The 13419-nt window shown below is 38.8% G+C and overlaps 2 protein-coding genes across 4 annotated transcripts in view; both read right to left on the reverse strand.

Moving 5' to 3' along the window:
- LOC149039648 (uncharacterized) overlaps nt 1-13419 on the reverse strand; it is a 118839-nt gene that overhangs the window by 37927 nt on the left and 67493 nt on the right. The gene's annotated exons all lie outside the window — the stretch shown is intronic.
- On the reverse strand, nt 1361-13416 carry LOC149039651 (uncharacterized). Of its 3 annotated transcripts, XM_089183551.1 has the most exons (6): nt 13277-13416; nt 12997-13069; nt 5062-8863; nt 4129-4471; nt 3505-3651; nt 1361-2447 (listed from the first exon to the last, which is right to left on the reverse strand). In XM_089183551.1, exons 3-6 carry the CDS (start codon nt 8813-8815, stop codon nt 2429-2431), a joined length of 4263 nt encoding a protein of 1420 aa, XP_089039677.1. In that variant the 5' UTR covers nt 8816-8863; nt 12997-13069; nt 13277-13416; the 3' UTR covers nt 1361-2428. The 3 variants fall into 3 exon arrangements, with proteins under 3 accessions (XP_089039677.1, XP_089039675.1, XP_089039676.1); XM_089183549.1 differs by having other exon boundaries at nt 1364-2447; nt 3505-4471; nt 13277-13415; XM_089183550.1 differs by having other exon boundaries at nt 1367-2447; nt 3505-4471; nt 5122-8863; nt 13277-13415.

Consider the following 13419-nt stretch of genomic DNA (forward strand, 5'->3'; position numbering starts at 1 on the left):
GCACCACAGGAAATGTATAAATAACAGTATGGAGAATATGCATACTGATAGTAGCATGTAAAGGGTTAAGTCACCTTCACCAATCAAAAGGAAAATCAAGATCCATCGCGCCTTGTTCATCCGCGCTCTCCTCAACGACTTCTTTGATGCGACTGAGAACGAATCTGTCACCGCCATCGAGTGTTAATCGGTACTTACTCACGAAACCGTGGAACAAATACCAGGACGAGCGAAGCTACTATGCAGCTTTGAACTAGGTCGTTTGGATCTCCAAATATGTTGGTGCTTGACAGGGGATATGCGAACCTGTATAGTGCATTTATAAACGTTCAAAACCAAAGTGACATGTTTTGGGCAAGCAGTTTTAATTATAGGTTTAATTATCTTTAAACCCTAGGACCGATTTGCATCTAATTGCTCCTTAAAATATCGCCCCTGAATCAAGAAATGAAAGAAAGGAAATGATCACTTGCTAAAGAAGCTCTCGATTGTTAAACAACTTCTCCGTGTCAGCACCTTAGGAAATGATTCGTGAACTTCATGGAGAATATAGATTCTGATGTTAGGGTGTTCTCCTGTAAGCGCCCCAAGTTATGAACTGTGTGGTGATGCCCTTAAATTTCAGGCTCCTACTTGGTGTAGAAGACACTGATGACATAGAAAAATATAGGAAAAAAAAAAAGAACATGGAAACTAATATAAGCAGTAGGTTGATAATGCGATGTTCTATTGTGTCCTGCGTCTTCTCTTCCATGAAGGAGCAGAATTTCTCGAGGTGATTCAAATTAGGAATGGGTGAGGTATTTTCTACTCTTAATTTATGGGGTTTCCTGAGATAAAAGTGGTTTGACTAGTTTATTTCACTAAATATGCTTTGCACATGTTCGTTTGCTTTTGAAATTTTTATCTCCGTCATAACTTTATGGAAATTAGAGAGGAAGATTTCCTGATTCGAAAGGTGTGTAAAAAATTCCTTTTCTGGTTAAAACTCATCAACAGAGCAGCCCAGTAGAAACTTTTTCTGAAGCCTTACCCCTCCCCTCCGACCCTTCAGAAGGTCAGGCTGTTAGGGCCCAGCGTACCCGTTTGGGAGGAGTAGATAAGGGTCAGCACGTTTTAGCCTCTCACCACCCTGGTTCGGTTGACTATGCAACGATGCCCTGACTAACACGGGCACCTTACCAAATGACCACTAACAGCCACCTACTGGAGCTTAGGGCTATGCCCTTAGATAAGAGTTCCCCTTTTGGTTAAAACTCATAAATAGTGCGGCCTGGTAGTAAATTTTTCTGAAGCCTTACCTCTCCCCCCCCCCCCAACCCTCCAGAAGGTCAGGCTGTCAGGGCTCAGCGTACCCGTTTAGGAGAAGTAGATAAGGGTCAGTACGTTTCAGCCTCTCATCACCCTGGTGAGGTTGACTATGCAACGATGCTCTGACTCACACGGGCACCTTACCAAGTTAGTTAACTACTAACAGCCACCTACTGGAGGTTAGGGCTATGCCCACAGAATTTCACATCAACTGGACATTGAATCCTTCTTGGTTTTAATTTCATTGTAAAACTACTTCACTTTGAGTGACTACAGCCCCACTTTCCCGCTAGAAGAAAGTATTTTCAAAAATTAAGTAACGTCTCCAAATTTCAAAACCATGCGCAAACTAATTTGTATGCAAAAATCAGCACATCGAATATCCTTTTTTTCCAGAAAATAATGTAGGAAAAACGATTGCTTTGCGGTCATTCTGGTTCGATCTTCAACCTGGCCGGTATAAGCTATGTACACATAAAATGGATATAAATTTAGCTTTCATTAGAAAAAAAAGAGAGAATCACAGGTGGTACCAGAAGCTATTTCTCTCTTCTTCTCTAACAGTCTTCAACTGCACAAGTAGTTTGGCAGAAAATAAAGTTAAGGCCTTTCTGAGCCTCAACCAAGAACTGTATAATTCGTCAATATCTTTTTCGTTTTCATCGAGAAATCATTCTCACGAGTTAAACGAGTCGCAAGTCATCTCTAAATGAAATGCTTACCACACTCCACTTCCATGAAACAATTTGTTAGCTTGTAGCTGGGTGATTAAACACAAGAGCAATAAAATAGAACGTTTAATATTCGTCTAAGTTTACTCTACAGTAACAATAAAAAATGTTCACGAAGTCTCTACAAAAATCTTTTGGAGACGTGAACAGAACAGTTTTCCAACTTATCTTTAGCCCTTTTAAGAAAAATATAATTTAAATCCTTGAACAGCTTTGTCACTAAAATCATTCTTGTACTCGCTCCAATCTCGATCATCGGTCTCTCCTGTTCAGATGTCGGGACTAGAAGATCGTAACCACTCGAATGCAAAGGAATCAGCGGAATACAGTCTCTCTGACAATGCCTTTCCCATTCAGCGACAAAACTGTAAATCTCTGTAGATGTCTTATTTTGGAAGGTTCAACCTGAGGTAAAAAATTAAACAACAGGAGTCAAGTCAAAGGCAACATCCTATATTAAGTAATAGGGAATTTAAAAAAATTTGCCTTTTTTTGGATTGGATTATGACCAAGACGAGTTAAATCATGAATCTAATGATGGTCATTTCAGATTTGTGGAACTGGCGTTTCTAGAGGAATTTATTTTGTCATCATCATTATCATTTTGACCATTATCACTACTGTTATAAGTATTATCCAAATAATTATTTGTTACTCTTATTATCATAACCATAACCGTTACAATTTCCTCAAATGTGATTGGTGCATAAGCTACTTTATTTTTCACAAATCATTCTGTACAATTGTAACCAGACGGTGTAAACGGACAGTTGGCTGTAATCGGACACCTGTAATCGGATAGTTGAAACGGCCAATCTACTTATTCCTTTCCGCCAAATCCACCAATCATGATTTGATAACAACAACCACAGCAACAACCACTTCTACCAAAAAAAATTATGGAATTTCCAAACTTGAGGAATTTTTTTACTATAGAAATTGTCTCTACCGGAGATATTTGTCCTTTATGTGTTTGTTGTTTTTTGGAAATTTTAACACCTATGATTAATTGGTGACAGGACTTCGTGTCGTCCAATTAAGTATGTAATCATACTAGTGATTGTCAAATCGGGCTCCTGCTTCGCGATCGTCGGATTTTGCTTATCTCTCGTATGAGTACAGACCGAATTGGACTCTACTCTGTCCTATTACCATTATTTATCATTGGAATCATTATACTTATAATTATCATCATAACTGTCCGTATTACTATTGTTATCATTATTATTAAATGTCCATCATCAGTATTGTTATTATCATCACATTATTATTAAGTATCATTGTTATTCTTACTACTATTAATACTTTTTGTAAAATTTAAAAAACGATCGTTTTTTAAATTTTACAAGATGTTTTATCCTGGCTGCGGCCCCTCTATCTTTTCACTATTAATACTATTAACATTATATTATTATCCACGTTATTCTTCTTCTGTCTTCAAATAAACTTTGTTTCAACTGACCTTTTGATGTTTGCCTTTTCTTTATCGCCTGGCAGCTTCACTTGAATGATTTCAAAATGGTCCTCGGAGTTTTCATGGACAATTGCGACCAAGCGTTTACAAGGACAAACTGCAAAACTTAGAACTTCTCTTCCCTCTACAATTTCACTAAGGAGATCACCAGATATAACGTTGTATAATCGAAGACAAAAACCTCTTAAATTATTCAAGCCTACAATGTAGTCCTTGTTACTGATAAACTTAATATCACGTACATCCATGTTCTTCGATTGAAAAATCACTTTTCCCGCAACTGCGTCGAGGACGTAAGAGCCAAATTCATCGGAAATGATGACGTATTCTTCAGTAGGAGAAAAACTAACAGTTACGTTAATGTTAGATGGTTGTAACTGAAAAGCAATTTTCCATAGCACTCTATTTTCACGCCACAGCTGCAGTGAATTCCCATTAGTAGTGGCTAGTACTTCACATTTACTGTTACATGCCAAAAATTCACCATCAAAATTTATGCTCCTTAACACAATTTTTTCACTCGTTGTATCAAGAATGGTCACTTCCCGTCTGCGATCATCGCCATACACCGTTTTCAAGGCGACTCGTTCCTCTGATAAGGGTACAACATACCTGAAGAATTGGCCAGTCCACTTTTGGATGCAAACAGACAACTCAGAGTTCCACAACTCAAGCAAGCTACTACCTATTACAAATAGGACACCTCTTTTGACAGGCACAAGACGAAGACGCTCTCTGAAAATCTCCGATTCCTCGCTCCTAAACCTTTCACTTAAAATACCGCCAGTCACAAGATTCATCCGCTGGATCTTTGTATCCTTCACAGCATAAAGAAAATCGCCATTAACAGAGAAATAAACCTCATGAACGGTATCTTGTTGTCTCAAGATACAATTTAAAACGAAACCGTTTTCCTCTGTGTCCTCAAGTAGAGGTTCCTGTTTTTCCTGATCATCTAGGATAGAGAGAACAGAATAAGGATCAGTATAATAAACTGAGTTGACCAATTGGGAAATAGGAAGTGATTTGTGTTTATTCCCCTCTTCACTTTGGCGGGCAAAGAAAACATACATGAGTCATGGACGTTTGTCAGAGGAAACTCGTCGGCGCAAAGTTCTCCCGAGACTCCGTGCAAAATTATTTGAGAAGTGTCCTTTTAGATAATTTAGTATTATCAACTGAGTTGACTATTGGAAATTGATCTATGCAGCTTATCAGAGAATGGAGCTGATCCTCATTCTAAAGGGGGTAAGTTTCTAAAGAAACTGTGGTGCTGCGTCGGTGGGAGAGTATAACAGGTAATTTATTCTTATCAAACGAGTTGATAACGTAAATTGGCCACCGCAAAGAGTTTAAAAGCTGAAGTTTCGAGCGTAAGCCCTTAGTCAGTCTTCCACCAACTCAACACCACAGTTTCTTTAGAAATTTACCCCCATTACAATAAGGGTCAGCTCCATTTTCTAATAAGCTGCATAGATCAATTTCCAATCGTTCTGATAGCTCATCGAGTTTAATATCCACCTCCAATGAGAAAAAAAAAATCACCATTCTTTTCTGGTAGGTCATTAAATTCCGTTGGTTCTCCCACAAGGTCATCAAGTTCACCTTTCTTTTCCGTAGAGTTGTTAAGTTCCATTGTCCGTTCCTCTAGGGCACCGAATTCAGCCATCTGTTCGGGTGAGTCCTTAAGTTCAGCTCTCTGTTCTGATGGATCAACAACTTCAGCTCTATATCCTGAAAGAACATCGATCTCAGCGTTCTGTTCCAGCATATCGTTGATTTCTGGTAGGTTATGTTCCGCTAGATCGTTATTTTCGGTTCTCTTTGTCGTAATGTAACCGAGTTCTGTGCTTTGTCCGGCTTCATCGCTACTTTCACCTCTCCACTCCCTTACGTCGTTAAGGCGACACATCTTGATCACTTTACTGCGAGGGGAAACTCTTAATAACATATCCTCCTTTAGTACAAGTGCAAAATCCATAAATGATGGGTTTCTAATATTTCTTCCAAATGAACACCAAAAGGGATCTCCTGATAGGAAGCCCCTCTCATTGCAAGTTTCAAATTGCGAGGCGTACTGGTAGGAACGCGTCCTAAAAATGGGATCCAAACTATACTTTAACTTAGTGTTCCCGTCAATATCTAAACAAAAAAGCGTGAAGTCATCCCTATCCAAAAACAAACCGAATAAAAACCGGCAGTCAGGAGTTAACTTAACACATTGTGACGGGGCAGAAGCCCGTATCAGAGTCTCAAATCCATCATTCATGTCAATCAGGTATACGCAGTAGTCAGAATCGGCGATCGCCATCCATGTTCCATTACCAGACCACGCAAAAGATAAAATGTAGCATTTGTGTGTAAAACGACTTATTTCGCTTCCATCTTTTAGACTCCACTGGATGACGCAATTCCCCTGGTTCAGACAGTCAGTAAGCATCGTGGTTTGGTCACCAGATATTGAACAAGCTTTGAACCGGCACTTACTCGAATGAAAAAGAGGTTCCAGGCCTCCGGCCAAGGTATAACCCTGACACAGGGTCCCTTGTAGGATCAAGTCTAAGGCTGGATGGAAAACTACTGACCGGGAAAATAAGAAAAGGAGAGACTCGCTGCACTCACAGTTCCTCCAAACATCAATGATTGGTACCAGCGCAGAGCGTGTCCACATTAGCTGGGCAGTACGGAGTGACCACAGATGAGTTGTGCCATCCAAACACTCGCAGACCAGGTAGTCTTGATTTGGTGAGACATCAAAGCAGACCACGTAATCTGAAGCCAAAAACCGCATTAGAACATCTGGTCTTTCCTCCTTCTTTCGCAAGTATTCCATGTATGGTAAGTCCGCATACTTGGTGTTCAGCAGGCTTAATGCCCCCGCAGACAGTTCTGGTCCTCCTTCGTTCAACAAGATTTGAAAGATGGCATGAGGAAGTTTTGATAGAGTACTTAAATGCTTCCGCAACAGCAACAATAACGTCTCAACGGCTTTTCTGTAATACTTTGACGAAGCATTTGCACTTTCCTTCTCTTGTACGCAAAGAACATCTTCAGTGGCTGCTGTACTATTCACACATAGCTTTGCGTAGACCAATTCTAGGTCCAAAACATAATCCTTTACAATGTCGTCGAAGCTACATGAACGAGCATTCTCTTGTACCTCAAGTATATGCTGAACTCCATACTGCAAGGCATACCTTGACGTCTGAGTCAGTGTTGAACTCTGGATCCCTTTGTGTTTCAAATCATCTAGTTCATCTTTGCAAAGCTTTGCAATGACACGATGACATTCTTTTCCGCTAACAGTAAACTTCTTTTGCCTGGAAGTACTCTCCTCAACCAACCAGTCCTTGACTGACTTATGAAAGAAGTTAATGCACTCGCCCTCAATGGGTAGAAGAGCCGAGATACAATCAACTGCGTCTCGTACTTTTTGCTCATCAGCCGATGACCATTCTTTTGAAAGGAACAACTTGTACACAAACTCGACTGGTAATGGTTCTCTTGCTGCCACGATGGCATTTAAAAAATCAAAGAATTGCTCTTCGGTGATACCTAGTTCTTTCTGCATTTCATTTTTCAGGCGTTTGAAAAAGTCTTGATAAACGGAAGAAATACCTGATGGCAAGCCGCTGTTGATCACTTCAGCAGCACTTATATGCGCAGAATTCTTCTCAATGAACTCTGTCAGGTAATAGGTATACAACATGACTCCTTCTGACTTTTCAACAAGCTTCTCCATGAGGGTATCTTGCCAATCAGATTGCAGGACATATTTCAGTTGCTTTTGAAAGCAAAGCCTAATGTCCATCAAGTTTTCTTGATCGTTTGGGTTCAGCTGTATGGGATTTAAGTCTTGAATCTTCTCTGAGATGTTCATTTCAGGTCGCGTTGTTACCACAAATCGTATCCAATACGGAAGCGTCTTGAAGTAATCGGCAATCACATTTAAAAGCTCATTACGCCCCTGGTATTCACTTTCGTCTAAGCCATCTAAAACCATGAGATGGATAGAGTCTAGGTCTTCCAAATCTGAAAGAGGTTCTTCAAACAAAAATTCAAACAGTTCTTCCACTTCCATGTCTCCAATATCAACGCCCAGATTTCTCGAGAACTTCTTCACGAGAGCCCTCCTGTACTCTGGCAGCGATTCGGAAAGCTGACAGGCTAACGACTGAAGCATCACTTTGGGATTCCTTCGGCGTGCCTTGTTATGCCGACAGAAGTGGCTCCCTGACAATCGTCCAGCCTCTAACATCTTTTGGCACAAGACAGCTGAGATTACAGACTTTCCCATTCCAGCATTCCCGCTAATAACAATCACTCTATTTGGAGAACTTTTGTCGTCTAACCACCTCTCAACTTCTTCAAGAATCCATAAACGAGTTCCCTCAACATATCTGCTTGCATGGTGTCTTATTTCACCTAAATTGTCCACGTTTGCTAGTTTCGCAAGGACTTCGTCATCCCTGATGCTCTCCTCTTTATTCAAATTTTGAATGGTGAGCTGAGATACCTCCTCCAAGTTTTGAAGCTTATCACAGACTTTTCCAAAGTTATCTTGAATGGCTCTAGTGTCTTGCTGTTGGCTCTGCACAGATTCTTGCAAGTTCTTCTGTAACTGATGAACTTCTTCCAGCTTTGCTTTATTTTCATCAACAGTTTGCAGCACTTTGGTGTCAATATCCCGTATGTCCTTCAGCTGTGATTTTATATCTACATCAGAATCAGCCCAGTTCCGCAACGCATCAAGGCACTCTTGCTCTCCACAACACTCAGCCTTCAATCTATCAATTTCTGCCTGCTGCAAGCCAAGAGCAACGAGAACAATACTGATTTCCTGCCACAGAGTTGAGAACGTTGGATCAGCAATACCAGTTGTGGTAACATGGCCATACAATTCATTGCGGTAAAACTTTATGCGAGTAAGATTTGCTTCACGGGAGTTGTCACTTGGAGGTGGTTTAGTGTGCCACCCAGAGCGGGGTGGGGAGAGACCACAAATGTTGGTTAAGAGAAGGAATAAAAGAGTGATATCAAATGTTTGGGAGTCTGGAGGAGCACCGCTTGGAGGGAACAGTAGATTCCATTGAGGTTTGTGTAGAATCCTTCTTCTCAACAGATTTTGAAGAGTCAAATAGTTTGCATTCAACGCAGCTGAAAGACTTGCTGGGGTATGATATCCATTGAAAATGCTCTTGAGAACTGTTGTTCCGCCATCGATGAGAAGTCGGCTGAGCTTGGCTCCGTTTGTCTTCTCTACAGAACTGGCAAGAGGTGAAGGAATGGCTGATGCCATATGATCCAAAATACAAAGATGGAGTCTTCAGGTGTACCTGCACCTTTTCTGAAAGAAAAATTACAATAATTGCGTAATTGCTTCTCTGAGACATGTACTGGAAAGAGGATCCAAAACCTTTGATGGAAATCTCCAACCTACGAATCAGCTTGAATCCTTCAACACCATTTAACCATTTACACCCTACAGTCATTATGCATAATCTCCATACTGATCTTTATACATTTCCCAAGGTGCTGACAAGGAGAATTTGTTTACCGATCAAGAGCTTCTTTAGTTGGTGATCATTTCCTTTATTCTCATGACCTTAATGTGTGATTCAGGAGTGATGTTGTGAGGAGAAATTAGATGCTAGTCACTCTTAGGGTTTAAAAGGTTGAAGAAACCTATCTGTTTAGTTGTGAAGGAATCGTTTTTAATATCTGCCATCAAGTGTTACATGAACAGCCTCGTTATTACAAACGTCCGTCCTTTTAGTGTCAACACTAAAACGAGGCTACTACTAAACAATGCCTATTGTTACACTATCATCTTTAGAGTATCACGGATTGTTTTTGTCCTCTGAAGTAATAAAATACCTGTATATGTATAGTTTATGGAATAAAACATCATGAACTTAACCCAAATCTGCACTGAATTAAGACAAGGGACACATTTTATGATAACTACAAACTACATAAAAAAGATTATCTTAGTATTTCCTGTGTCAATTCCTCCAGGTATCCTCAGTTCATACATGTAAGATACTATTAATTGACAGCCCATCAAATGAAACCCATGAAAATTTTTTACACAATACTTTTAAAGAAAAAAAATTCTTTTGAATCTTTTTTCAGCCATATTTAATTAGTAAACATTATATTGCAACGTATCACACTCATCACAATTACTTTAGACAAAGCTAATTGATTATAGTAAAAATATCATTTTTGTTCTCAGAACTTTTAACCCTTTACACCTTAACATCAGTATGTATATTCTCCTTACAGTTCTCTAAATATTTCCTAAGGTGCTGACAAGGAGAATTTGCTTAACAATCAAGAGCTTCTACAGTTGGTGATTACCTCTTTTATCCTCATAACCTTAATGTTTTATTCACAGGTGATATTGTGGGGGGAAATTTGATGTTGATCACAATAAGCCATTTTAAAGTTATGTACTTAGTTTCCAAGCCTTTGATTTAGAGTGAGGCTGAAGATGACCTTGTTATGATAGAGACCAGTATCTAGTTAGCATAATAACATAGCAATTTACATTTAAAAAGCAGCAAGGTTTGTATCATAACATAGTCACCCTTAGCCTCACTCCTGTTCAAAGGCTTTGCGACCAAGCACATAATTATAAAATGGACTATTAGGGATCAAAAAGTTAAATGCATACCACTTGTTCATAGCTTTTACCTGTATAATTCTGTGACACTTTTTTGAGGTTGTGGAACACTTTTAACACGAGCCTTTGGAAAGTAATAATTTGGTTAACTAAAGCCCTCTTAGGTGGGCATTACTGAAGATATTCAGCTGCAAGAAGTTTCCAGTTATAGGAACCCACAACTTGAGAAATTGATAATGTCAATATGTCACTTAAAAGACTCATCATTAGTCTTTAAGTTAGTGATTCACACATTCACAGTAAGAGAGAAAATTCTGTCAACAGACTATGAGAAGAATCAATTTAATTGATAAACACACACTGTGACAAGGCTGCCCCAAAATACTTTCCAAAAGATGCACTCTGAGTTTAGCATCTACTTTTCATGGGAAAGGAAAATGTTCTCATAAAAACAGTGCACCTTATAACCAAATAACCATCATACGATAATCTGTATATTAATCCTCACAAATGAGTTACACAGTAGAAGGTTATTTTGAATGAACATTAATTTTTTTTAAATACTCTAAAGTATAAAACAAACCCCAGAGCAGAATGATGAATAGTCTTCATTCCACAACAAAATCAAAATTTATAATCTTTCTCATTCTCACATGATGCTTTCAAAATTGCTGATCCTTGCAGGATACAGTAATAATAATAATAATAATGTAATAATGTTTATATCTTATATTGCGCAGTCTAACATGCGATAATATGATCGAGTGCGCATTACAACACTAAAATCCACCCAACCCAACCCAGGGGAGGACATCCATCACACAGTAATCTCGTGCGTGGGAAATTAACGTCTCCTACCCCAAACCCTGCAGGAGACGGGACCTCCGGCTTAACGTCTTATCCGAGAAGACGAAGCAAGGTGAGTGAAGGGACTTGCTTAAGGCCACAACGTAGTGCCCCATCCAGGACTCGAACCCGGGCCGTCCGACCCAGAGTCCAGCACTCTGACCACTGGGCCACTCACGCCTCACAATACAGTATGCATGTCACATAATTATGAACTTAATTTTGGCCTAGCTTGTTTTACTGCCAGAAAGAAATGCCATTTTTTTTGAAAATGAGAATAATGAACCATTAAACGATGAATAATAAATCATTTAAAAGGTATTTTTGGGTTATGCTATAAATGACACCAAAGGTGTGGAGGAGGTAACTGAAAAGACAGAAAAGTGTCAAAAGTGAAAATTAAAAGACAAATTTTTTAGTTTTTCTGGTAGATATAGGGTTATACCACTAAACTGTAGCTTTGATTGCAACTCTCAAGAGCATCAATTGTTGCAAGATATAACCTGAACCAAAACAGTACAAAGACAAAAAGTTCCAAAAGTTGCAGGGGCAGTAAATCAAGTTTGATATTGGAGGGGGTCATGATTTTTTTGCCCTCAATGTGCAGATCTTTCAATGACCTTTTAGTTGTGAAAGTTTCAGAAAAAATGATTGAATATTAAGCATGTGATGGCATCTTGTACCATACGGCACTCTCAAGCATTAAAAGGTTAAGCCTCAACACCAGTATTCATATTTTCTTTACTGTCCTGTAGATATTTCCTAATGATCTGAAAAGGAGAATTTGTTTAACAACTAAGAGCTTCTCTTGTTGGTGATCATTTTCTATATTCTTGTGACCTTAACATGTGATTTGGGGAGATATTGTGAGGAGAAATTAGATACTTAACACTCTTAGGGGCTAAAGGGTTAAAATGTCTTCTCAAGCCAGAAGGTGGAGCATTGAAGCATGAAGTACAAAGGCCTGGGGTCTAATTCAAATTATTTGGACACTGGATTCAATAAAATGCATGGCATGACATAAATGTACATCTAGTTGGGGTGAATGCAGGAGACACAAGAAACATTACAGTTCAAAAACACAGTTGTGAAGCTAAACTGCTATTGAACCAGACATCTGTGGCATGAAAATGCTTCCAAGATTCAAGTTTTTCATGACTGTCCATACTATAGCATCAAAAACACCAATACCAACACCAAACCAATATCCTCTTATTATCCTAAAAATAGACTCATTTTCTGAATAATGCAATGTAAATTATTAAAAATATAGATGCATGTGTATTTATGTTTAAGTTGCTGCTTGTCCTACACATAAGTAGACACGGAACTTGAACAAACCAATCTTCAAAAATTTCAATGCCAGGGGTATTGCCTGGGAGGGGAATGTTGAAGCTCTGAATTGATTACTGCATAATGGAAAACTAAAATTAATTATACAATAATGCACTGAGAAATCTGTCCAATTTGCTGTTCCATTTTACTTACTTGGTAAGTCATAATTACATAACAGCTGTGTTTTTCACAATTACGCACAAAAACTTCACCAGAAACTGACTGCATTTCTATGATTCGAACCATGAACTACGTGCATAGAAATCAAATGCGAAAACGAGCCTGATTCAGGTAAAAACCCGCCAAACTAACAAACATCAGGTTTACATATTCTGAAAAAGAGAGATCACTCATAATTATATGCTTACTAACCTCACTGGTGAGAAAAAGGTTCAGTTTTATCAAGAGAAACGATGGCAAACCGGGAACACACCTCATTGTATGAAATGTGCTTACCAAAGCAAAATGCAACTACACTCGAGTTGGCACGGGATTTATCATCTAAAAATTTATCATCTTTCTTATTTTCATATAATGCTTTTCAAATTGCTGATCCTTGCAAATGCAGTATGTATGTCACATATGAACTTCATTTTGGCCTGGCTTGTTTTACTGTCAGAAGGAAATGCTAATTTTTTTTACTCATTTGTATCATCAAAAACGATGCTAACCTTTCGTAGATGATTTGAAATGGTTTTGTAGCCAACCTGGTGATCCTGATTTCTCTGATCTTACCCTCAGCGCCTATAAGACATCATTACAAACCACATATGTTTTTCACTCTTAAGCACAAAAACTTCACCGAAAAACTGATTCGAACCACAAACCACAAGCGTAGAAATCGAACGCAGAAAGGAGCCTAATTCAAGTAAAAACCAGCCAAAACAACAAACATCAGGTATAAATATTTCTGAAAATAGATAGACCACCCGTAATTATAAGCTTACTAACCCCGCTGGTGAGAAAAAAAGTTCAGTTCTACCAAGAGTAACAATAGCAAACCAAGAATACGCCTACTTGTTGGAAATATGCTCACCGAAGCAAAACGTAATTACACTTGAGTCGAGTGCAGAGAACCAAGAGACTGGAACCAG

The sequence above is a fragment of the Pocillopora damicornis genome, chromosome 9 (genome assembly GCF_964200805.1).
Source record: "Pocillopora damicornis chromosome 9, jaPocDami1.2, whole genome shotgun sequence".
In the NCBI taxonomy this organism is placed as follows: Eukaryota; Metazoa; Cnidaria; class Anthozoa; order Scleractinia; family Pocilloporidae; genus Pocillopora; species Pocillopora damicornis.

What these genes read in the sequence shown, in the direction of transcription:
- LOC149039651 (XM_089183549.1), bottom strand. Translation starts at nt 8,815, where the DNA reads ATGGCATCAGCCATTCCTTCACCTCTTGCCAGTTCTGTAGAGAAGACA. An exon ending in TGACCTACCAGAAAAGAATG is followed by an intron (nt 4,472 to 5,061) that starts GTGATTTTTTTT and finishes TCTCTATCCTAG; the next exon opens with ATGATCAGGAAAAACAGGAA.